At 43.5% G+C, this 24,850-nt stretch overlaps 1 protein-coding gene and 1 pseudogene across 2 annotated transcripts in view; both read right to left on the bottom strand.

Annotated features, from left to right (window-relative positions):
• OTUD4 (OTU deubiquitinase 4) overlaps positions 1-21,188 on the bottom strand; it is a 58,136-nt gene extending 36,948 nt beyond the window's left edge. Inside the window, exons 1-5 of one of the 2 annotated variants that reach the window (XM_070047485.2) lie at positions 20,442-21,188; positions 14,726-14,809; positions 10,249-10,299; positions 844-890; positions 145-217 (exon numbers count right to left, since the gene is read on the bottom strand). In XM_070047485.2, coding sequence (XP_069903586.1) covers positions 145-217; positions 844-890; positions 10,249-10,299; positions 14,726-14,809; positions 20,442-20,600 — 414 coding nt within the window. In that variant the 5' untranslated portion in view covers positions 20,601-21,188. The remainder of the gene's footprint in view (positions 1-144; positions 218-843; positions 891-10,248; positions 10,300-14,725; positions 14,810-20,441) is intronic. The other variant, XM_089302434.1, reaches the window with a different exon arrangement.
• Positions 21,189-21,276: 88 nt separating this feature from the next.
• The window catches only part of LOC138843462 (E3 ubiquitin-protein ligase RNF167-like), a 55,302-nt pseudogene continuing 51,728 nt past the window's right edge, over positions 21,277-24,850 (bottom strand).

Here is a 24,850-nt window from a genome sequence, read left to right as displayed (position 1 = left end):
GGGATGTTAGCTACTATGCCACAGCACTGGCCCCCATAGAGAAGTATTTCCAAAAGCCATTTGAAATTATAGCTTAGAGGTCAGAGAAGCAACCAAATAACTCTTTTACCTAAGTCCTTTACAAACAATTGGAAAAAGTCTTACCTTTTCAGGAAAATTATTTTCAGTTACTTGTGCCGGAGAAACATTTGGTTCCCGATAAATTATAAAATCTTTCCTGAAAATAACATTTGGAAATTACTTCCAGTACAATATACTTCATGATCTAAATTTAACCATTCATTCATTTACTAAGAGCCTACTTAATACATGCCAGGTGCTAGAGAATTAACTGAGTTCTGGGTTAACCATATAGCAAAGTGTCTTCTAAAACTTAAAATTTTAAATTTGGATACAAAGAAACCTCAAATTTAATTCTACAGGGGACTTCAAAATCAGAGAGATTATAAAATAATTTAAATGAAATTTTGAAAAGAAAAATCTAGGTATCACCTGCTCCTCTACCAGGCAAAAGTAGTAAACTGAACAATATGTTGCATTAGTTTTAGTGGCCATTCAATGGTACTAGCCCAAAGAAGTTAAGAAAACCATTTCTCTACAAGGTTAATAAGAGGTGTACAGGGCAGAGCCTAAAAAATTTTATGTACCCTTTCCCAAAAATATATTCAGAATTAAAACTTCTAAATGTAGACACATCATGTAAGTAATGCCATTTATAAAACAAAATCTTAGAAAAGATGTCTCACTACCAAGGTATAAAAAATAGCTTTACTATTTTAACATATTTAATAACAGAATATACTAATTTCCCCAAGTTTTGTTTACCTATGTTATAGTGTTTACCTGTACATAAGAGAAAGGGCACTTATTTCCACTTGTCCTACCCACTCCTGTATTGGAAAAAAAAAAATTGGCATGTAAATGTCTCACTTTTCATAATTTATATAATACCTCATATGTAACTAATGAACTTTTAGAAATTATTAGTATTGTATATTATAAAAGCATTTATATAAAACAGGCCATATTATATACAGTCCAAATCTCTGTCTCAAAAACCCTTGGTAACAGTAATGGGGTGTTACTGATGGTTTCTACTGGTGTGGGAAGACCATGGAGTGAGATCTTTAAGTTCAGAATTTGTTCAAAGTAGGGGGTTCCTCCAACCTAGCACCCGGGACAGAGCTTAGCATAGTATAAGCTCCCCCAACAATGAAATGCTGAATAGAAAACAAAAATTATAAATTGACTGCTATATTGAGATGGATATAAGTCAAGGAACTATCCCAGCAAAAATTTCAAAATAATGAATATTCTACACTCAAATCACTTGAAGACTTCCTGGAAAGCAAACAGCCAGTAAATATCAACATGTAAAATGCTCATATACTCTTTGACCCAGCAATTCAATTTCTATAAATCTATCCTAAAGGAATATTTTTTATGGCTGAAAGAGACAAACCTTTAAGATTTATCTCTAATACGGTTTATCCATACTACTGAGAAACATGTAGTCCTGAAAAAATGAGGAATACCTTTCAGGGCTGGCACAGCACTATAGCAGAAAAGCTGCTGCCTACAACTCCAGCATCCCATATGGGTGCCAGTTCAAGTCCTGGCTACTCCAATTGTGATCCAGCTTCCTGCTACCTGGGAAAGCAATAGAGGATGGCCCAAGGTCTTGGGCCACTGCACCCAGGTGGGAGACCTGGAAGCAGCTCTTGCCTGCTGGCTTCAGCCTGGCAATTGCAGCCATCTGGGGAGTGAATCAAAGGATGGAAGAGTTCTCTCTATACCTCCCTCTCTCGGAAAGAAGGAAAGAAGGAAAGAAGGAAGGAAGGAAGGGAGGGAGGGAGGGAGGGAGGAAGGAGAAGGGAAGGAGAAGGGAAGGAGAAGGGAAGGAGAAGGGAAGGAGAAGGGAAGGAGAAGGGAAGGGAAGGGAAGGAGAAGGGAAGGAGAAGGGAAGGGAAGGGAAGGGAAGGGAAGGGAAGGGAAGGGAAGGGAAGGGAAGGGAAGGGGAAGGAGAAGGGAAGGAGAAGGGAAGGAGAAGGGAAGGAGAAGGAGAAGGAGAAGGGAAGGAAAAAGGAAAAAGGAAAAGGGAAAGGGAAAGGAACAGAAAGGAAAGAAAAGGAACAGAAAGGAACGGAAAGGAATGGAAAGGAAGAGGGAGGGAGGGAGGGAGGGAGAAAGAAAGAGAGAGAGAGAGAGAGAGAAAGGAAGGAAGGAAGGAGGGAGGGAGGGAGGGAGGGAGGAAGAGAGGAAGAAAGGAGGGAGGGAGGAAGATGGGCCAGGCTGTGGCCATCTCCTTCCTCAAGCCCTTTCCTGAAAAGAGCAGAATAGGCAGTGGCTGGGGCCTGAGCCCTGGTTGTTGGTTCTGAGGCCTCCTCGCCTGCTCCACCCTGCCCTGAAAGGCCTGGGAGGAAGGGAATGCCAAGGAGACCCACTCTCTCCTGCCTTGGGGGATGGGAGCTGTGATGGACTCCAGGCCCTCCTTAGCCAATACACGCCCTCCTCCTCCTCTGATTTCAAAGGTAGAGGTGACAGCCCTGGCCTCCTGTCCTGTGATGATCTAATAAAACAGCAATCACCTCTCAAAAAAAAAAAAAAAAAAAAAAAAAAATGAGGTATACCCAAGTGAAATTACTTGGAAATATTATTCAAGTCTAGTAAGTAAAAAAATGTTTAGTCATGGTAAAATAATCCTACATGTGTAGAATAAAAAGGTCACTTATTTGTGCATAAATCTGTTTATGCAGAAGAGGAAGAAATGTACTGTAAATTGACATTTTCAAGGTTAGAAAAAAAGGATTATCACCTTCACTCTGTGAACATCTATATTTTAAAATCGTCTACCATGAGAATGTATCCCTATCCTATTTATTTAATTAGTAAATACAATATCATGAGTCACTAAAAACAACCAGCAGTGGGGCAAGTATTAAGCCTTATAGTTAAGATGCCCATATCCATATCTGAATGGCTAGGTTCAATGTCCAGGCCCAGCTTCTAGGTCCTGACTCCAGCTTCCTGCTAGTGTGGACCTCAAGAGGTGGTGGTGATGGTCCAAGGAAGTGGGTTCCTGCCATTACGTGGGAGGCCTGGATTGCATCTCTGGCTTTAAGCTTCATTTAGCACATTTGGAGAGGAAATCAGCAGATGAGAGGTAGTTGCCCGTATCCTCTGGTACTCACATACATAAAAAAGTGTTTTTAAAACACAAAAATAATGGGTAATACTGTCCCTTCTTCCATTAAAGAAGTGAAAATAAGGGAAAAAATTTAGGGTCAGGTGTTTTGTGCAGCAGTTAGCATGCCACTGGACATGCCTGCACCCCCTATCAGATTTTCTAGTTAGAGTCCCTGAGGCTCCTTGGCTTCCCATCCAACTTCCTGCTAATGCAGCAGATGAGGGCTTGAGGCCCTGGCATCCACAGGAGAGTCCCAGATAGCACTAGGCTCCTGCCTTTGGACTGGCCAACCCCTGGTTGTTGCAGGCATTTGGGAGTAAGCCAGAAGATATATCTCTCTCTCTTCCCCTCCCTCTCCACAGCCAATTCCTTCTGCCTTTCAAAGGTAAGATTTTAGACGTTTTAATCTCTCACCAAGGACAGTCTTTCCCAAGAGACTTTTCATTTTAACAGTTCTTAAAAGTTGGCTCTGATTTTCAAAATGAGATAGGTGCCATATATTGAAATAGATGTCTTCAAATAGGCTTTAAGATAATAATCATTGGTTCTCACTAACTGTTTCAAGTGGCACCCTCTGGAATAGAGGAAATCCTTCACTGATATAAGTGTTTAGATCACAAACAAATTACATGTCTAATTTATGCAAAATATCACTTTAAAAGATGAACAATTTTTATCTATGTCAATAAAATGCTACTTCTCATGAGAATAACGTACCATGTTATAAATAACCCTCAGAATAAATTCTGTTGTGAACACGTAGACAGCAGCTATCATAAAATACTTCTTCCTAACCATGGTCAGTTTTCAGTATTTGTTTATTTGAAAGTTAAGGGAAAAGAAAGGGACAGTTATCTTCTGTCTACTGGTTAACTACCCAAACGGCGGCAACAGCCACCAAGTCAGGAACCAGAAACATGGTTGGCAGGTGCCTAGGCAGTACCCATCTTCGCTGCCTTCCAGGCACATTAGCAGGAAACTGGATGGAGAGGTAAAGCAGTCAGAACTCAAACTAGCATTCCCCATATGGGAATGGGGGGTAACACTATGCCATAACACCAGTTCTTAGGGTCAGTTTTAAATTAAAGAATTAAATTTAAGATTGCAGCAATGGGGCCGGTGCCGTGGCTCACTTGGTTAGTCCTCTGCCTGCGGCACCGGCACCCCATATGGGCGCTGGGTTCTATTCCCAGTTGCTGTCCCAGGAAGGCAGTGGAGGATGGCCCAAGTGCTTGGGCCCCTGCACCTGCATGGGAGACCAAGAAGAAGAACCTGGCTCTTGGCTTCAGATCGGCGCAGCGCCGGCCACAGCAGCCATTTGGGGAGTGAACCAACGGAAGGAAGACCTTTCTCTCTGTCTCTCTCTCTCATATCTATAATTCTACCTGTCAAATAAAAAAATAAAAATTAAAAATAATTTAAAAATAATTTTAAAAAGATTACAGCAAAGGGGGCCAGCGCAGTGGCACAGCGGGTAAAGCTACCACCTGCAGTGCCGGCATCACCTATGGGCGCCAGTTGATGTCCCGGCTGCTCCACTTCCGATCCAGCTTTTTGCTGTGGCCTGAGAGAGCAGCAGAAGACGCCCCAAGTCCTTGGGCCCCTGCACCCGTGTGGGAGACCCGGAGGAAGCTCCTGGCTTCGGATTGGCACAGCCCCAGCTGTTGTGGCCATCTGGGGAGTGAACCAGTGGATGGAAGACCTCTCTCTCTTTCTCTTTCTCTCTCTCTGCCTCTACTTCTGTCTGTGTAACTTGACTTTCAAGTAAATAAATATATCTTTAAAAAGAAAAAGAAGATTATAGTAATGTGGGGGCCAGCACTGTGGCACAGTTGGTTAAAGCCCTGGCAGTTGGTTAAAGCCCTGGCCTGAAGTGTGGGCATCCCATATCGGCACCGGTTCTAGTCTCAGTGCTCCTCTTCTGTCCAGCTCTCTGCTATGGCCTGGGATAGCAGTGGAAGATAGCCCGTCCTTGGGCCCCTGCATCCACGTGGGAGACCTGGAAGAAGCTCCTGGCTGCTGGCTTCAGATCAGCGCAGCTCGGGCCGTTGTGGCCATCTGGGGAGTGAACCAGTGAATGGAAGACCTCTCTCTCTGTAACTCAAATAAATAAAATAAATCTTTAAAAAAAAAAAAAAGTTATAGCAATGTTCTTCCGGCAGCATCTTCCACCTTAAGGCTGTAAGTTTATTTATTCAACATTTCTTTTTTTTTTTTTTTTTTTTTTTTTTTTTTTTGACAGGCAGAGTGGACAGTGAGAGAGAGAGACAGAGAGAGAAAGGTCTTCCTTTGCTGTTGGTTCACCCTCCAATGGCCGCCGCTGCAGCCGGCGCACCGCGCTGATCCTGGCAGGAGCCAGGAGCCAGGTGCTTTTTCCTGGTCTCCCATGGGGTGCAGGGCCCAAGCACCTGGGCCATCCTCCACTGCACTCCCTGGCCATAGCAGAGAGCTGGCCTGGAAGAGGGGCAACCGGGACAGAATCCAGCGCCCCAACCGGGACTAGAACCCGGTGTGCCGGCGCCGCAAGGTGGAGGATTAGCCTATTGAGCCACGGCGCCGGCTTCAACATTTCTTAAGATGTTTCATATACAACTTCCTTATGGGCAAGAGAAAAGAGATTTCTTCAAAATGTTTTGACAGACCATCCTACATCAAAACTATGTTAATTTACATGTTCCTAAATAGTCATCAATATTAAGCTTTCATGCCTGAAAGACACTAAGAAAATGAAAGGCTAAGGTACAACAGAAAGCAAATATTCACAAAACAGATATTCAATGCAGGACTTAAATCCAGCATAAACTGCTAGTATTCAGCAAGATCAAATGCAAAAAAAATGGGCAAAATCTGTGCATAGACATTTCACTGATGAAGACATATAAATGGCAAACACATGAGAAGATGTTCAGCATCATCACATATGTCCACATCAAGCAAACATTCATGGCACTCTCAATTTCAACAGTCCCAAACTGTACAGAACCCAAAAACCAACCAACTAGGAAATGGATAAGCAAACTGTGGCTTATCCACACTGGGGACTACCACTCTGCAATAAACAGAAACAAATCACTGACAACAGCACGTATGAATCTTCAAGTGCTTTCATTGTGCTAAGTCAAAGAGGCCGACCTGGGCCGGCGCCGTGGCATACTAGGTTAATCCTCCGCCTGCGGCACTGGCATCCCATATGGGCGCCGAGTTCTAGTCCCGGTTGCTCCTCTTCCACTCCAGCTCTCTGCTGTGGCCCAAGAGGGTAGTGGAGGATGGCCCAAGTGCTTGGGCCCCTGCACCCGCATAGGAGACCAGGAGGAAGCACCTGGCTCCTGGCTTTGGATTGGCACAGCTCCAGCCGTTGTGACCATTTGAGGAGTGAACCAAAGGAAGGAAGACCTTTCTCTCTCTCTCACTGTCTGTAACTCTACCTGTCAAATAAATAAAAATCTTTAAAAAAAAAAAAAAAAAAAAAGAGGCCAATTGCATTAAGACTACAAATTATATCATTTCATTTATGTGCATCTAGAAAAGACAAAACTTAGAAAGCAGATCAGTGATTGTCATGAGAGGGTGAGGGAGGTTGTTTAAGTGCAAAAGGACATGAAAGAACTTCTTGGAATGGTAAAAATGTCCTGTTATTGGTGTTTGTGGTGGTGATTACACAACTATGTACATTTGTTAAATTTTAGTATTTTTTTGTTTGTTCAACTTAATACTTTTGGTTGAATACTGTAATCAATACACAATTCTTCTTAAGTGCTGAAACTTAACTGAAAAGTGTTTGCTGTTAAATATGAGTGGGAATAAGAGAGGGAAGAGATGTGCAATTCGGGACATGCTCAAGCTGACTTACCTCAAACGGTAGAGTTAGAAACATACCAGGGGATTCGAATTCAATCCCATCAAGGTGGCATGTACCAATGCCATCTCACTAGTCCCAGTGATCAATTTCTGTTCACAATTGATCGTAATGATAGGACTAAGAACCAAAGAGATCACATAAACAAGACTAGTGTCTGCAAATACTAGCTGACAGAATCAAAAAGGGAGAGAATGATCCAACATGGGAAGTGAGATACACAGCAGACCCATAGAATGGCAAATGTCCTAACAGCACTCTGGCCTCATAATCAGCCCTTAAGGCATGCGGATCCAGCTGAAATGCCCATGAGAGTATTTCAGGCATGGAAAGCCAAGACACTCTGGGGGAAAAAAAACCTAAATGAAAGATCTCCGTGAGTGAGATCCCAGTGGAAAGAATGGGTCATCAAAGAAGGAGGTACCTTTCTCTGAAGGGAGGAGAGAACTTCCACTTTGACCATGGCCTTGTCTAAAAATGATCAGAGTCAGTGAACTCAGGGGGCTTCCATAGCCTTGGCAGCTCATGACAAGAGCCTAGGGTGATTATTGATGCCATAAACAAGAGTGTCAATTTGTTAAGTCAACAACAGGAGTCACTGTGCACTTACTCCTCATGTAGGATCTTTGTCCTTAGTGTGCTGTACATTGAGATTTAATGCTATAACTAGTACTCAAACAGTATTTTTCACTTTATGTTTCTGTGTGGGAGCAAACTGTTGAAATCCTTACTTAATGTATGCTAAACTGATCTTCTGTATATAAAGAGAATCGAAAATGAATCTTGATGTGAATGGAAGGGGAGAGGGAGTGGATAAGGGGAGGGTTGTGGGTTGGAGGGACGTTATGGGGGGGAAGCCATTGTAATCAATATTCTGTACTTTGGAAATTTATATTCATTAAATAAAAGTTAAAAAAAAAACATACAGTGCTTGCATTCAAAGGGATTTACAAACTAAGAGAAAAACATAAACTTCAAAGAAACTGAATCTGTGACCACAGTATACAGCTAAAAAAAAAAAAACTCAATTATTCAAATAAAAATACAGTCAAGGGGAGATTGAGAAAAGGCCTTTAGGAAGTATTTGTGTCCAAAACTGGAGTAATACTATACTTACCCTCTCTTACACTTAATGTGTATAGTTTTCTATATATTAAAAATTTTTTAAACCATTTTAAAATGGGTCTTTCTGCCTCTGATTTCATCTGCCTCAAACTATTTTTTCACAATATTTTTTTTTTTTTTGACAGGCAGAGTGGACAGTGAGAGAGAGAGACACACACAGAGAGAAAGGTCTTCCTTTGCCGTTGGTTCACCCTCCAATGGCCGCTGCAGCTGGCGCACCGCGCTGATCCAATGGCAGGAGCCAGGTACTTATCCTGGTCTCCCATGGGGTGCAGGGCCCAAGTACTTAGGCAATCCTCCACTACACTCCCTGGCCACAGCAGAGAGCTGGCCTGAAAGAGGGGCAACCGGGACAGCATCCAGCGCCCCGACCGGGACTAGAACCTGGTGTGCCGGCGCCACTAGGCGGAGGATTAGCCTAGTGAGCCGTGGCGCCGGCCCACAATATTCTTCCATCCATTCATTCAACAAAACTGCCAGGCATGTTCTTGGCTATGAGGCACAACAACAACAAACAAAACATATAGACCTCTATGGTCATGGCACTTAACTGAGAAGACAAACGTCAAATAGTATTAAGAGCTAGAGAGAAACTAAAGCAGGGAAGGGAGACAGGGAATGTATTAGAGGTTGAAGGCTGCAATTTCATATATGGAAACCCCTTCTCTCCCTTCCTACCTACAATATTCTCACTTCCTACCTCAAGAACCTTGAAAGGCTCCTACTGCCAGATGCTCAGACAACAGGCCCAGAGACTCAATCAGGTCCAGGATAGGGGCAATGAATCTGTATTTTTTAAAAACAACTTGGTGATTACAAAGAGGGAACCTATAAACCATACTCTGAGAAACAGTGACCTAAAGCACAGGAGGCTAGCTTTCAGGGCTCTTCTACCACCTGGCTCCAACCTGCCTTCTGGATTATTTGTTACTTAAAATTAATTGCCAATTCTTACTTACAATTAGTTGCTCCATTCTCCATACTAACTGTTTTCTGCATGTGACTTGCTCACAGTTTTCACTGCATGGAGTGTTGTTCAACCCAGGCCCCACTTATTTAGAATCTACTCAGATTTCAAATGTGAAGTCCCTCTCCAACTTTTAACTAGCTAAAATAAATTTAAATGTCCATGGCATCATATTCCTATTTCTTGTGACACAGTACTTTTCTAAAAATTTGTACAATTATGTGACTTTCTTCCCTATTAGAGGAACTCTTGGATTATCTCAGTTATCTCTGCATCCCCAAAGAGACTAGAAAATCATGGCCCACAACAAGCAATCAAATCAAATGGATAAAATCACTCATTAAACACTCTTTTTCCTATGCTGCATTTCCTTTACCGACTAACTCCTCAGAGCTTTATCCTTTGCCAGTATCACTTTTTAACTTAACAACATATAACGGGAAATCGTAACACTCCACACTTCATGATATTTGAATTTGCGGCGAGAACATTAGTTCTGTAAGCAGGAGAAAAAAAGATTCTTTGAATTTGAAAATAACTTGGAAGTGTGGTAGCAGGAGTTGGGGAAGAAGCGTTGCCCTTTCTCAACAGTCCCCTGCCCCTTCATAAACTAATCCAATGAAACAGAACCACCACAAAGAAATCAAACATCACTCTGTCCACCAAGTCCCTGCACAGCATTCTAAAAATCATCTCCAGTTTTATTTCAGATCTTTCATGCAACATTCACATGCCATTACAACAAAGATAAAGATAGCACAACTGTCTTCATGAGGCAAACCTCTAGTAAATAGCTCCAATTGTCTTCCAATTAAAAGCTGAATAAAATGTATGAAGAATCTTCAAAAAGCTCATAGAAAATGTATATTATAAAAAATGCATATTATGAATTTCAGAAGTTTTTGAACCAAAATAAACTTTTTGAATCCACTTTTCCACAAAAAATTTTAAGTAACTACATATACCTGGGACATTTTTAATAAGTGTTTACAAAGAAACAGTGTATACTGTCACTGTAACTCTTCTACACACCCCATCAATATTAATCTTTCATGTAATTAATTTTAAACATGTTAATTGGATACATAAAAATATAAAAGGATTACTGCATACCTGTGGATTTTCCAAACGCTTTAAATACTCTTCAAATGATCCTTCTATGAACTGGAAACAAATAAAAGTCTATTAGGAATGACATCTAAGAAATATGTCACAATAATAGTTAACCACTTCACCATGTAAACAATGTTAGCTTTGAATTACTGAGTTCTTACACATACCTAGGATATATCAGTACTATTAAAATATATACAATCCAATAAAAGGATATAGGAATCATTAATACCATAAACATATTGCAGAATTTAATTTAAAAAGAAAATTGTCAAGGCCTGTGCTGTGACGCAGCAGGTTAAAGCCCTGGCCTTTAGCACCAGCATCCCATATGGGCACCAGTTCTAGTCCTGGCTGCTCCTCTTCCAATCCAGCTCTCTGCTATGGCATGGGATAGCAGTAGAAGATGGTCCAAGTTCTTGGGCCCCTGCACCCACGTGGGAGACCCAAACTCCTGGCTCCTGGGTTCAGATCGGTGCAGCTCCGGCCGCTGCGGCCATCTGGGGAGTGAACCAACGGAAGGAAGACCTCTCTCTCTGTCCCTACCTCTCTCTGTAACTCTTTCAAATAAATAAAATAAATCTTTTAAAAAAAAAATTGTCAGGAAAGGTTTCTTGAAGAGGAATGACGGAAGATAAAGGACAGACAGGATACAGATGGGCACAGTAAGAGGATACTCCACAAAGATGGCCAATGTGGTGAGAAAAGGTAGTAAGAGTCCTGTTTTATGAAGACAGGAATGGCCTGGCCTGGCTGAAGTGGGACAAGTTGGTGAGGAGCTTGGTAAGGAACTGAGTGGGGAAAGAACCCAAATGGGGGCTGTTTATAGAGGGCCTTGAGCCCAGGCAGAACATTCAAGACTAGATGAGAAAAGTAATTCAAGGTCACCGCAGGAGACATACTGAACTGAGAAACCGCAAACAGTGCTTTAAGAATAATTTGGCAGTCGTCAGTGTATAAAGGAGTGAAGACATATACTGGGCTTAAGAGAGTAGAACTTAATAATATACACAGGTAGGGGCCGGCACTGTGGCACAGAGGGTTAAAGCCCCGGGCCGCAGTGCTGGCATCCCACATGGGCGTTAGTTCAAATCCCGGCTGCTCCACTTGCGACCCAGCTCCCTGCTATGGCCTGGGAAAGCAGTAGAAGAAGGCTCAAGTCCTTGGGCCCATGTACCCACATGGGAAACTCAGAAGCTGCTCCCAGCTCCTGGCTTCCAATCAGCTCAGCTCTGTCCATTGCAGCCATGTGCGGAGTAAACCAGCGGATAGAAGATCTCTCTCTCTCTGGCTCTACCTCTCTTTGTAACTCTTTCAAATAAATCAAATAAAACTTTAAAAATAATATGGGGCCGGAGCCACGGCTCACTTGGTTAATCCTCCGCCTGCGGTGCCAGCATCCCATATGGGCGCCGGGTTCTAATCCCGGTTGCTCCTCTTCCACTCCAGCTCTCTACTGTGGCCCGGAAAGGCAGTGGAGGATGGTCAAAGTGCTTGGGCCCCTGCACCCACGTGGGAGACCAGGAAGAAGCACCTGGCTCCTGGCTTTGGAATGGTGTAGCTCTGGCCATAGCAGCCATTTGGGGGGTGAACCAACAGAAGGAAGACCTTTCTCACTGTCTAACTCTGTCAAGTAAAAAAAAAAGTGTTGTTGAAAAATAATAACAGTAAGAATATACATTGGTATTGTCACACTAAAAAGAGACAAAAACCAATAATGTTAAAGATATTTTTGAAGCACCAACAAGATTTTTCTGATACAACTTGCTTCCTTGTTATTTTAACATAAGTAAAAAATAAAAAATAAGTTTACTCAAGCTGTATGCAGCCACCTCCAAAAGTTCATAGAAAACTGTATTAAAAGAGTTTATTTTGGTGCAAAAATTCAGTTTTTTCATAATGCATATTTTCCATGAACTTTTTGAGGATCCCTTATATGATAACCCAACGTTTTTGATGTTTTTCTTATAATACACCAATTTGAGAAAATCAAAGACATTCATCAAACCCACCAAATTCAACTTTATACAGTACTAGCTAATTTGGCAAACTTATAAAATTAAAGTATACTTCCCAATCCACACTAATCTATTAAACACCCATGGACTTCTGACAGCAATTAACTTTTATAGACTGCATCTCAAACTTAAGTACCTTGAGGGGCTAGCATTTAGGCATCATGGGTTAAGCCACCGCCTGCAATGCCAGCAACCCATATGGATGCCAGTTCAAATCCCAGCTGCTCCACTTCTGATCCAGCTCCTTGCTAATGGCCTGAGAAAGCAGGGGAAATGGCCCAAGTTCTAGGGCCCCCGCACTCACATGAGAACAGTCAGATGAAGCTCCTGGGCCTGGCTCAGCCTTAGCTGTTGCAGCCATTTGGGGAGTGAACCAGCAGAGAGAAGACTTCTCTCTCTTTATATATATATAGCTTTCAAATTAATAAAATAAACCTTTAAAAAAAAAGTGACTTAAATTTCAACACATTTTAAATATATCAAAGGCTACTATTCTATATTAGATGAATATTTATAAACTTAAAAGAAAATCCACAGAACCATTAAGTTGCAAGAGAGTTAAGTGGTATTCTAACACAAGTCTACATCTACCTAGGCTGTGGTTGGACACTGTCTATACCTGTCTATTCCAAAGTATATCCTTTCCCACAACATCTCTTTCCAAGTCTGGCTGATAAAACTGCTGGAAGATTCTTATTATAAGAAAAGTGACAGCCGGTGCCACGGCTCACTAGGCTAATCCTCCGCCTGCAGCGCCAGCACTCTGGGTTCTAGTCCCAGTTGGGGCGCCGGTTCTGTCCCGGTTGCTCCTCTTCCAGTCCAGCTCTCTGCTGTGGTCAGGGAGTGCAGTGGAGGATGGCCCAAGTACTTGGGCCCTGCACCGCATGGGAAACCAGGATAAGTACCTGGCTCCTGCCATTGGATCAGCGCGGTACGCCAGCCGCGGCAGCCATTGGAGGGTGAACCAACGGCAAAGGAAGACCTTTCTCTCTGTCTCTCTCTCTCTCACTGTCCACTCTGCCTGCCAAAAAAAAAAAAGAAAAAAGAAAAGTGACATTCCCCTTGGAACTTCCATTCTCTGATCATACCTCACAAGATTATAGGGGACTAAATAAAAACATTCAAAGCACTTAAAACAATGCTGGCACACAGTTAAGTGCTCAACTAGTGTTAGCAATGCCCATTATTATGAAAGCAGTTATACTTTCTTGGGCCAATCATTTAGTTTCTTTAAATATTTAAAGACTAGTTCAATTCTCCCTCCCCTTCTGTACCACATCCTAGTACACTACACTACTAGTTTTTTTTTTAGGAAGACACAGTTTAAAATCTCCTAATCAAGCAGGTAACTCTCCTTCCTAGATTACTGTCCATCCTAAATCAAAGCATCCAGAAAAATGTTAAATAGTATTTTGCTTGAATATGGGGAACATCAACCCAAGAAAACATTCACTAAAAACTCTTCCCCTGCTGAGTCTTAGAAATAGGTCACTGTGGCTTCTTTCAGTGTACAACACACTACCAAGAAAATTAATACTAAGCAATTACACAACATTAAGTACTAATCACCATTTTCCTAATTATGGTATTCTGATAAGTGACTTCACTGAGCTTTTGATATTAAATATGTATAAACGCTTTCTGATAAAATTAAGAGTTCGGGTTACCTGCGCATATTATGTTTTTTTATATTTTAAGTCTGAAATTTTTTAAATTCAGGAGTTACCACTCACAGAAATTACTATTATTCTTAACACTCAATTCCCTGACCATCTCCAACGAAGCTCATTCTTTGTTTGCAAGAACACTGTCCAGATCATCCTTCGACTCCCCCAGAGCTCATTATCTTACCCATCATAGAAGCTTTCTAAAAAGTCTGAATAAACAAAGAACACAAAATAGTCCAGAAAATATCACAACTGAAAATAATTAAAGTTTAATAAAGAAGTTTTTTTTTACAAGGGTTATTTTCATAACCTGCATCAAGATCTAGCCTATGAAATTTTCATTTGCACATTTCTAAAACACAAGACATAAACGTAACTCAAGGTACTAAGATACTATTACAAGAGCCACTGCTATGGCTTAGCAGGTCCTGCAGTGCCAGCATCCCATATGGATGCCGGTTCAAGTCCCAGCCACTCTACTTCCAATCCCACTTGTGGCTAATAAGCCTGAAAAGCAGATTATCCAAATGCTTGGGACTCTGCACCCACATAGAAGACCCAGCAGAAGCTCCTGGCTCCTGGCTTCAGACACACCCATCTCCAACAGCTGAAGCAATTTGGGGAGTGAACCAGCAAATGGAAGATCAATCTCTATCTCTATCTCTCTCTTTCTCCCTCCCTTTCTCTCCGCCTTTGCCTCTCCCTCTTTATAACCTTTATAACTCTGCCTCTCAAGTAAATAAACAAATCATAAAAAAAGATAACATTACATGTTTAAAAATCACAAATTACCGCTTCAAATTTCTCTCTGTTTTCTCGAAGATAGTGAATACAGGCCATTCTAACTTCAACATGACGAGACTGAGAGTGCAACACCTAAAAAGAGAAAGCAACATATAATTAACCTGTCTCCCGCCATTTTCCTTTCCATAATTTTGAAATCTTTATGCTTTCTCAGTCCTTCCTCTAAACATAAGGATGACACAGCATATAAAACCTGTATGCAGGGCCAGCACCGTGGCTCACTTGGCTAATCCTCTGCCTGCGGCACCAGAATCCCATATGGGCCCCGGGTTCTAGTCCTGGTTGCTCCTCTTCCAGTCCAGCTCTGCTGTGGCCCGGGAAGGCAGTGGAGGATGGCCTAAGTGCTTGGGCCCCTGCACCCGCATGGGAGACCAGGAAGAAGCACCTGGCTCCTGGCTTCGGATCGGTGTAGCTCAGGCCATAGCGGCCATTTGGGGGGTGAACCAACAGAAGGAAGACCTTTCTCTTTGTCTCTCCCTCTGTAACTCTACCTGTCAAATAAATAAATAAATAAATCTTTAAAAAAAAAAAAAAAAAAAACCTGTATGAAGGGTCTTTAAAAAGCTCATAGAAAATGTTCAGCTATGAAAAAACTATAGATGGACTACAAAATATTTTGTACCAAAATACAAACTTATAAAGATAATTTTAATTTCATTTTCCATGAATGTGTTGAGTACCCACATAATAATACTTAAGGCAGAAGTCACTCTATGAAGTCTTAACAACATTTCTCCTTTAGGTCACTAAAGCTGCTCCTTTGACAACATGTTTGTAAACTTAAGACACTCAACTCTCTCAGCCAGCCCTCTAAATAAGTCCTCTTCATAAAGTGGAGCTAAGAGAAACACTGCCACACAATGCTGAGCAGCATCCTGTGTGGCAAGAAAAAACAAATAAGTAGTTTCATCAGGAATACATTTTAAGGCTTCAAGTTTAATAAAAAGTTGTTATTTTTAATCCCAATAATTTTGAATATTCTTAGTGGTCTTATGTAGAAATCTGAAGTCCATTATGGTTTCAGAGAAATTAAGGCACTCCTAAATCCTTAGTTACTCAAACTTACAAGACTGGAACAAGTGAGCAACCAGTAGGAAAAACAGGTGCTGTCATCCTATAAGGTTTAAATTTGTTCTTACACCCAAACAGAAAGCACCAACATACAAAGTATGATCCACATCCTCACTGTGAATAGCCTCTGTATTCTTCTGATAAACAATCAGTTCAACAAAAAGATAACTTACCGGCATTCTGTCTCTTACTAAACTTCTTTAGTGCTTTGGAATGAAACAACCTATTATTTCTTATTACATACTTAGGGAGCCTTTGGCTGACCCTCAATATTTCACCATTCTTAAACACAAGATTAAAATTCTTTAGCCTAAGGGCTGGTGTTGTGGCATAGTGGGTAAAGCTGCCGCCTACAGTGCTGGCATCCCATATGGGCGCTCCACTTCCAATCCAGCTCTCTGCTAATGGAAAGCAGTAGAAAGACAGCCCAACTTCTTGGGCCCCTGCACCCACGTGGGAGACCTGGAAGAAGCTCCTGGCTCCTGGCTTCAGACTGACCCAGCTCTGGACGTTGAGGCCGTTTGGGGAGTGAACCAGCAGATGGAAGACCTATCTCTCTCTCTCTCTCTCTCTGCCTCTCCTTCTCTAACTCTTTCAAATAAATAAATAAATCTTTAAAAAAAAAATTCTTTAGCCTAGCATAGTTATGATACTGGTTAAGACTCCAGCACCAGGTATTGGAGTGCTGGGTTTACTACCAGCTCCAACTGCATATTCTGACCCCAGCATCAAATTAGCACAGATGCCAGAAGATGATACTTCAAGTAACTGGGTTCCTGCTACCTACGCAGGGAGACCTGGATTGCGGTCCCAGCTTCAGCTGGGCCCTCCCTGGACTGTTATCAGCATTTGGAATGTGAACCAAAGGACAGGCACTCATTCATAGTCACTCCCTGCCACCAAATAAGTTAAAAAATAAAATTCTTTTCTATTAGTAGGTATCTCAAATGAAGGTATTCCTGGTACCCTAAACGTCAAGGTTTAAGAAAACACAATGAAACATTTGAAGCAACACATCTCAAAGTACTGTCAAGGCCTACTGAGAATTTATATTATGGAAAGTAGCTTTACGTGATTTTAAGAGTTACCCAAGTGGAGGCTTTTGATCCAGTGTTTGGAATGCTGAGCATCCCATATCTGAGGACTGAGAGTCCAAACTCCACTTCTAATACCTATTTCCTGCTAATGCACTGTCTCTCTCTTTCAAAAATAAAATGAAAATAAACTTTAAAAAAACTTTTTTAAAAAGTTACAGCTCCAGGGGCCAGCATTATAGCTCAGTAGGTTAAGCTGTGGCTTCAAACCACCCACATCTCAGAATGCCAGTTCGAGCCCTGGCTACTCCAACTTCCCACCCAACTCCCTGCTTATGTTCCCGGGAAAGCAGTGGAAGATGGCCTAAGTACCTGGGCCCCTGCCACCCATATCTAGGGAGACCAGGATGAGTTTCTGGGCTGGACCAGCCCCAATCCTTGTAGTCATTTGGGGTGTAAACCAGCAGATGGAAGTTATCTATCTATCTATGTCTCTCTTTCCCTCCCTCTCTCTCCTCCTCTCACCCTGCCTGTCAAATAAATAAATGTTATATTCCCACTTCATTCTCCCTTCTGTTCATGATGAGCTCAAGCATCACATTCTGTAGGTCTCTTGGAGTCAAGTTCATTTATACCCACGGAACCACACAGGTAGTATGTCCCACTGCACTAAAATACACTGATGATGCACTAGCTGACATTTCCAATGAGTTTGTTTTCAGTATACTAGTTGGCTTTCAGCTTAACTGGGTGTACTTTCATTGCCATCTTGGGACATTATTAAAAAGTATCCTTATATATCTTAAGTTTCCAGTGCAAAAAAGATTGTCCATATATACAAATAAACACCATAAGATAATTGTTTTTGTTGCTTTTTTCCTTGCCAATTTAGCAAATGACATTCAGCAACACTGCCTTGCACAAAAGCTATCTTAAACACTATTATGAATCAAGGTAGTATTAGCATGAGTAAAACCACAGTGTCATCTGATAGGCCTTTCCTGCTGTTAGCAAGATGAAGCTGGCATTAAAGCCATTTACCTAGCAACAGGTGGCAGACATATGTTAGTATGTTAGTATCAGAAACAATGGCAAGACATATCTACTGGTTTTTTTCCTTTTAACAGACTTAAATGGAATCAATCTGTACCTACTGCTCTGAAACAAAACTCTCACAACTCCCCTAAAGTGTGGGCTACCAGTAATTTACAAAGACAAATACCGCCAAGAAAAGCAATGTTAAATGAAAAGTTTAAAAAGCAAGTTAGTGTGCAAGTTCAAGGACACTCAGGATTCAAATGGTATGACAAACATCTACCTTAGCAAATTATTGTATGATGAAAATAAGCTAGAGATAGGAGGCTTTCAAATCTTTATTTGAGACCACACAGTGATAAACACTGGAAAAAGGCTGAGACACACTATTTTACCAAGTCCTCTAAGAGTGCCCTATTTTTAGCTCCCTGACTATGGAACTGATTCAGGTCAGGCCTCCTGCAGGCCTAAATCTACAAGTGTAAAAAGGAAAGGGCCTATCTAAACCAGATAATTTAGAGGAAGAGTGACTCCTAACTCAAGTCTCCTCCCCATCTCTGAACACTGCCATTTGGATAACCTGCTCGTGATTTCACAGGAAAAATTATTCACATAAAAACAAATCCTATGCACATACTTTAAAAGGGCAGTCAGAAGTGGGTGTTATTTCCCTTTTCCCCACATGCACACTTTGCCTTTGGCCAAGATGGCTATACACTTGGTCCTTATCTACTGAATTAGGTGAGCTTCCCCCAGTATACTAAAAATCAGTCACATAACCGGATAGAGTAGTCTGTTATATCTCCCTTAAATCACTACAAAGCAAAAATACAATAAATTGTTACCTGATGTTGATGAGTGCTTCGTTAAGAACTTTCCACTTAAAAATAGAGATCACGCTACAGTAGCAGGCCTCAGTAAAATAAAGTTCATCCAACTATAGCGTGTAATACTGAAAGCAGACACACCATTCTGCTCCAATAGAAATAAAAACTAAGACTTGGATAATTCAATCCCAAATAAGCTTCCAGTTCCGCTTCATATTTATTAATTTCGACATCCTTCCTTACCAAACTTTCGCTAAAGCTAACAGTACATAAAATGAGCTGAATTTACCTCTACCTCTTCTCTCTTTCTGAAGGTGCTCAGGAGTCCAAAGTAGCTGAGCCAGAAGAAGCAAAACAGACAGAGATCCGGCAAATTCATAAATGAATGGGGCAGACTGTTTACCTACTAATAGTAAGGACTAGGGTGGGTGTGTGTGAACATATCCTACCCACACTGGAGCATCTCAAACTCCTGAAAATGAGAGAAAGTTAAGGAACTGAAAAAGGCAGAGCCTGGTTTGGGGAGCTTTAGGAATGCTTCAATGACAATCTCTGTAGCATATAATGGAAAGATTTATGTTACATCAATTTCTTGTTATAAAAGATTTACTCTACAGATGTGAAGATCTTTGGAAAACAAACTACTAGCCTTTTCCTACTAAAAAAAAAAAAAAGAGAAAGAGAGAGAAACTAACTGAACTCAACATGTTAAGTGAAACATTTACTCACAATAGAAATTGTAAAAGCTATTTACCATTCAAAAACGGTGACAGAAAAAAAAGACCAAACAACATAAAAACCCCATAGGGGGTAGGGAGGAGCACACCTTAAGGCAAAGGAGGGCAAACAGCGAAAGGCACAAAATACAAACCAAGGCAGTCAGGTGAAACTTTTTAAAGATGGACTACTCAGCAGCTATTTTTTCAATACAGGATGGATTTGGGTGACCGTAAACCTCCAATACGATGTGGCAAAACATGGAACAAGCTCTTTCTCCAAAGAAATTAAACCCCCCCCCCAAAATCACAAGCATCTTGCTAACCAACTGTATTGGACAAAAATTTAACGGGTAAAAATCCGTTCAGGAAGGGCCTAGAGAACACCCAGTTACACCCTTCCTCCCGCCAACACCGAAACAAGTCTTTTTTTTCCCCCTGTTAAAAGTAACTTCTTTTTAGTATACCTCCACCGCCTTGCAGAGCAAGTGTGGACTACACCCAAAGCCAATTCATTCAAAATACTCTCTTTGTCAAAGGCTGGCTTTCTCGTATGGCGAAGTCGGCTCCCTGGGCTCAAGTGACATCGGCGGCGAGCTGGACTCCCGCACATTCCAAAGTCCACTAGCAGGAAAAATACGTTCCACAAGTCCAGCCTGGGGCACCACCACCTCCCGCAAACATGCGGTTTACCGGCGTGAACGCTCTTTTTACACGGCAAGCCGAATGCGGCACCCAAGTGGAAAATACCGTGTCGCCAGCACCATCACCCCTCCCCGTCGTCCCACACTCATTACCTCGTCAGCAAGAGACGGCACCCGCATAACGCACAGGCCCCCCGATCTCCAAGGCCAGCTTGCAGACCCCAAAGCGGCGCCGCACTCGGGCGTTACAATGGGCGGTGGTGACGGCCGCGGGCCACGCGCAGCCCCCCGGACGGGGGCGTCCCGGACGGCCCGGGGCCGCCGCCGCTTCCCCCACCCAGCCCCACCGGCCGCACCGGCTTCCCCGCGCCCATTACCTGCTCCGCCACGGCCCGGAACAGGCACGACCCGTCCTTGGCGACCAGTTTGCGATACAAGCCCAGTTTCCGCAGATAGGCGTCCATGGGCGTCGCGTCCTCGCGGGGCCCCGCGCCGCCCTGGTCCCCGCCGTCCGGGGCGCCGACGGCCGCCTCCATGTTGCCGGTTCCGCTGCAGGCCAGGCGCGGCGCGGGCTAGCCCCACATGGCCGCGCCGCCGGCAGCTCGACGCCCCGGCCTGGCTCCGGCTCCGGCTCCGCGAGCGGCAGCAGGCGGCGGCCCGAGGCAGCGGTCCGCGCTCCCCAGACGCATAGGGCGAGCCCTGCCTAGTGCATGGCCGGCCGCACGCGACCGCCTCCCCGGAGGGACCACGCGCCCAGAGAGGAGACGGCGTGGGGCGGCAGGGAGCGAAGAAAATCCCGAGGGACGAGAGTCGCGTCCCGGGGGCCTCGCCGCCCAGTCAGGAACCGGGCCGGGGGTCGCCGCCCGCACGAGTTTCCTGGTCCGGACCGGCGTGGAGCGAGGAAGCCCCCGCCCCCGGCGCGCTCGCGGGGCCGGCTCAGGTGAGCCGCGGCCTGCCCGCCTACCCCGCGCGCTCCCCTCGCCGGGCGCTGAGGAAACCAGAAGAAAAGAGCCGCGGCCTCGCGTCTCCCCACCTCGCCGGAGGGCGCCTGAGGGGCGGGCGGCGGGAGGGGGCGCCCGGCGGAGGGCAGCACCCTGGCAGCTCAGAATTTTGTTTTCGCTTTCGGCCCGGCCGCGGAGAGGACGGCGGGAGGTGTAGTTTTTGGCAGCGGCAGGAAGTCGGCTTGCGGCGGACGGGGACGCCCGGGCCTGCCTACCCGGGGGGAGGCGCCCGGGAGGCACGCGGACTACAAGTCCCTACAGCGCGGGCGCCGCCGCCGCCGCCGCCGCCGGAGCCGCCTTGGCGCGTCCCAGGCGCCGCGTCCGCGAGCAGGCCGAGGCTCGCCGCCGCCCCGCCCGGCCGCCCCGTGCGCCGCGGGCCCGCGGGAAGTGCGCGCGCCTCGCGTGCGTGGAGTTGCCAGGGACACAGCGGCCGCGATGCCGGCCCTTTGTGTATTTCCAAACAGAGGGCGCACCTGTCTGCCCCGCTCCCCGAGGCCCGCTCGCCTGGCGACTCCACAGAGGCGGCCTTAACGGCTTAAGCAGGAAAATAGAACTGATCGGCGAAAGCGTGTGGAACCGACCAAGGCGGTCTACAGATCCCCCCCGCGGGCTGCTGGTTTCCTTTCAGAAATCAGAACAGGTCACACACTGGGCCAAGATGATGCCGTTGCCAACGATTTGTTTTGTTCACCCTGCCCCTAGTTGCGCATCCTCAACAGGGAGCAATGGCACTGTTAACCAAAGTTCGTGAGGGTTGTTTATTTTTTTCCCCCTTAAAAAAAAGTCACCTTTGGGGCGGCCAGCGCGCCGCCAGGGACACTGCCATCCCCACATCCCAGCGCCAGTTCCAGTTCCGGCTGCTCCACTTCCGATCCAGCTCCCACTCGTGCACCTGGGAAAGCAGAGGGTGATGGTCCAAGAACTTGGGCCCCCTGCGTGCACCCACGTGGGACACCCGGGTGGAGCTCCAGGCTCCTGGTTTTGGCCTGGCCCAGCCCTGGCTGTTGTGGCCATTCGGGAAGTGAACCAGCGGTTGGAAGTTATTTTTTATGATTTTTTAATTTTTTTTTTTTTTTGCTTTCTGTCCCTCCCTCTCTGTCATTGTGCCTATCAAATAAAGAGCTGTTTTTTAAAGTCACCCTGTGAAAAAAAAATTTAAAAATCACCTTGCACTTGCTTGTTAAGACACTTCCTGTTCAGGCAGTGCAGAAAAATAATATCTTAACTTCCTACTGTTAGTAAAATGGCGCGATCTACCCCCTTCCCTCCAGTCTGTCGGGATTCCTCCAATAAACTCTTTCGCTTACTCCAGTGTTTGGTGTGTTTCTATGGTGGCCTTACACCTACCCTCCGAAGTTGAATGGTAGGGAATTGGCAAAATCGAGTCCTGCTCCAGATCCCAGAATTTACCCAGCACGCTTCTGGGAAACCAGAATTTTATTTTACTAGAACACAACAGCATCTGCTGCCCTATTTAAAGTCATGGTTAATCATAAAACCTACTCCAGTGTTGAGGGACTGCTGGGGGGAGAGAGAAGAAAGGTGATTGCTGTAGGTTTCGACATGTAACCAAATAAACTCTAAAATTGGGGTTAGGCAGGCCAGATGGCAAGAGTCCAACAAAAATCACAGAAACACTTTTCTCAGTATTTTCCATGGAAGCAATTAGTCTTTTTTATTTATTTATTTATTTTTTACAGGCAGAGTGAACAGTGAGAGAGAGAGAGACAGACAGAGAGGAAGGTCTTCCTTCCTTTGGTTCACCCCCCAAATGGCTGCTACAGCCTGCACGCTGCGCAGCTCCGAAGCCAGGAGCCAGGTGCTTTTCCTGGTCTCCCATGGGGTGCAGGGCCCAAGCACCTGGGCCATCCTCCACTGCACTCCCAGGCCACAGCAGAGAGCTGGACTGGAAGAGGGGCAACCGGGACAGAATCCAGCGCCCCAATCAGGACTAGAACCTGGAGTGCTGGTGCCACGGCGACAGCCATCAATTAGTCATCTATTAGCTATCTTTCAAGCATCTAAATTTGATGCCTTAATGGGTAAAGACTTTTTCCAATTGTACTGTTTTTAAATAATATAAAATTTATTGTTACCTAGAGGGAAAAATTTCCTTATCCTAATATTTGTTAAATGTTTAGAAACATCGTATTGCAGTCATTTTCAGAAGAGCGTAGTTTCAGGTCAAACCTATTGCTTTTCTTTTTTAAAATATCTTCATTGTAGAAGCTAAAAAAAAAAACACTAATGTTACTGTTTATAAAATGGTGCCATCTTCCTAAGCCCAGCCTGGCTTACTAGAAGTCAGGTGACCCAGTAGTCCAATCACAAGTGTCAGCTCCACCCCACCCCTAATGGGATTCGCGCTCCCACTTCCTTACCTCTGCAAAGCTATATAAGCCCTGTTCTCCCAATACAGGCTGCTGTTCTTTCTGTGCACAGGGAGGCAGCCTGTCGGGTTCCCCGACTCGACAATAAACTTTTTCCCTTACTCAGATGTCTAATGTGTTTTGTGGCCTTTCCTTTCAGTTACCACTATTTACAACGTAGCTCTTTTTTGTCTTAACAAAGCTTGCTTTTTGTGCCATAGAGAAAGTCAAAGTAAAGTAACATCTAAGCTGTAGAGATTAAATATTGAATGTCTGAAATGAGCAGATTTTTTAAACTTTATAAGCAACACACTTTCTGATATGCCTTAAAAAAACTATACCTTTCCTAACTATTTTAATATCTTGAAATAAGAGTTTTTGATGCTAATCTCATATTCATTAGGAGCTTATGGAAGATCTACCAAATATATAAGGCTAACATCACATTGCTGAATTATCTTGGGGTTATAACAAAAACGTCTGTTTCCAGGGACTTCACATTTCCAAATTTATCAACACCATTCTGAATGGAAAATTTCATGATTACATTGCTTTACTTTTAAAAAAAATCATTCGTATAAAATGACTACATTTGAATGCACAAAAATTTGATTCCCAGGTAGACAGTATTTTAAAGCATATTTTCTATGTTTAAACATCTCCATATTTTACTTATTTAAATGTGCTTTAAATTGTTTAATAAAGTCACCATCTTCTCAAGCCCCTAAATTCTGATGAAGTATTTTGAAAGGAAAGGAAACCAACTACATCTTTAATTCTACAATATCTTTATTTTCCATAGCAAAAATTTGTTCACTGACAATAGTATAATCAAAATAAGAATAGAGATAATCCTCTAACTACTATAGAGCCTGGCTTTAGTGCCCACTTTCAGAATGTTTTTAAGTGAATTATTAAATGCTAAGAAAATTGGGGCCTATATCAGAGTTCCTCAAAACTCTGTTATCTAAAAATGTGATTTGTTATCAGAAGTAACAAAAGACTAGCACATGTCCAGTCTTTTCTACACTTAATATTGTAGGGAAATTACTCATTGTCTTTGCTCCTGCTAAATGAGTGCAACACAGCCTCACTTTAAAACTGGCTGCTTCTGTTTCCAAAATTAGAAATGATGCACCTGTTGTATCTGACCCTGGGCCTGTTTAAGGAAATCCTTTAGGTATTTTGAGACCTAATCCAAGACAGACCCCTCTGAATGCCAACTTCCCAAATATAGCTCAGTGTTCAGGCAATGTTAAAGGATCCTATGTCTTTAAACTGGCCCAAAACTTAAAGTTCCCTTACTTTTTTCACTTGTTAACAGTAACTTCTGAAATTTTTCAAGAAACCCAAACCAGAGCCAACTGACAATGTTCATTCTGAGGAAGCCATTTCTGACTAACAAAAATGAAGATC

This window comes from Oryctolagus cuniculus, chromosome 8 (genome assembly GCF_051225735.1).
Source record: "Oryctolagus cuniculus isolate XC-2025 breed Fujian yellow rabbit chromosome 8, ASM5122573v1, whole genome shotgun sequence".
NCBI classification, from domain to species: domain Eukaryota; kingdom Metazoa; phylum Chordata; class Mammalia; order Lagomorpha; family Leporidae; genus Oryctolagus; species Oryctolagus cuniculus.
This window is presented reverse-complemented; position numbering and strand designations above follow the sequence as displayed.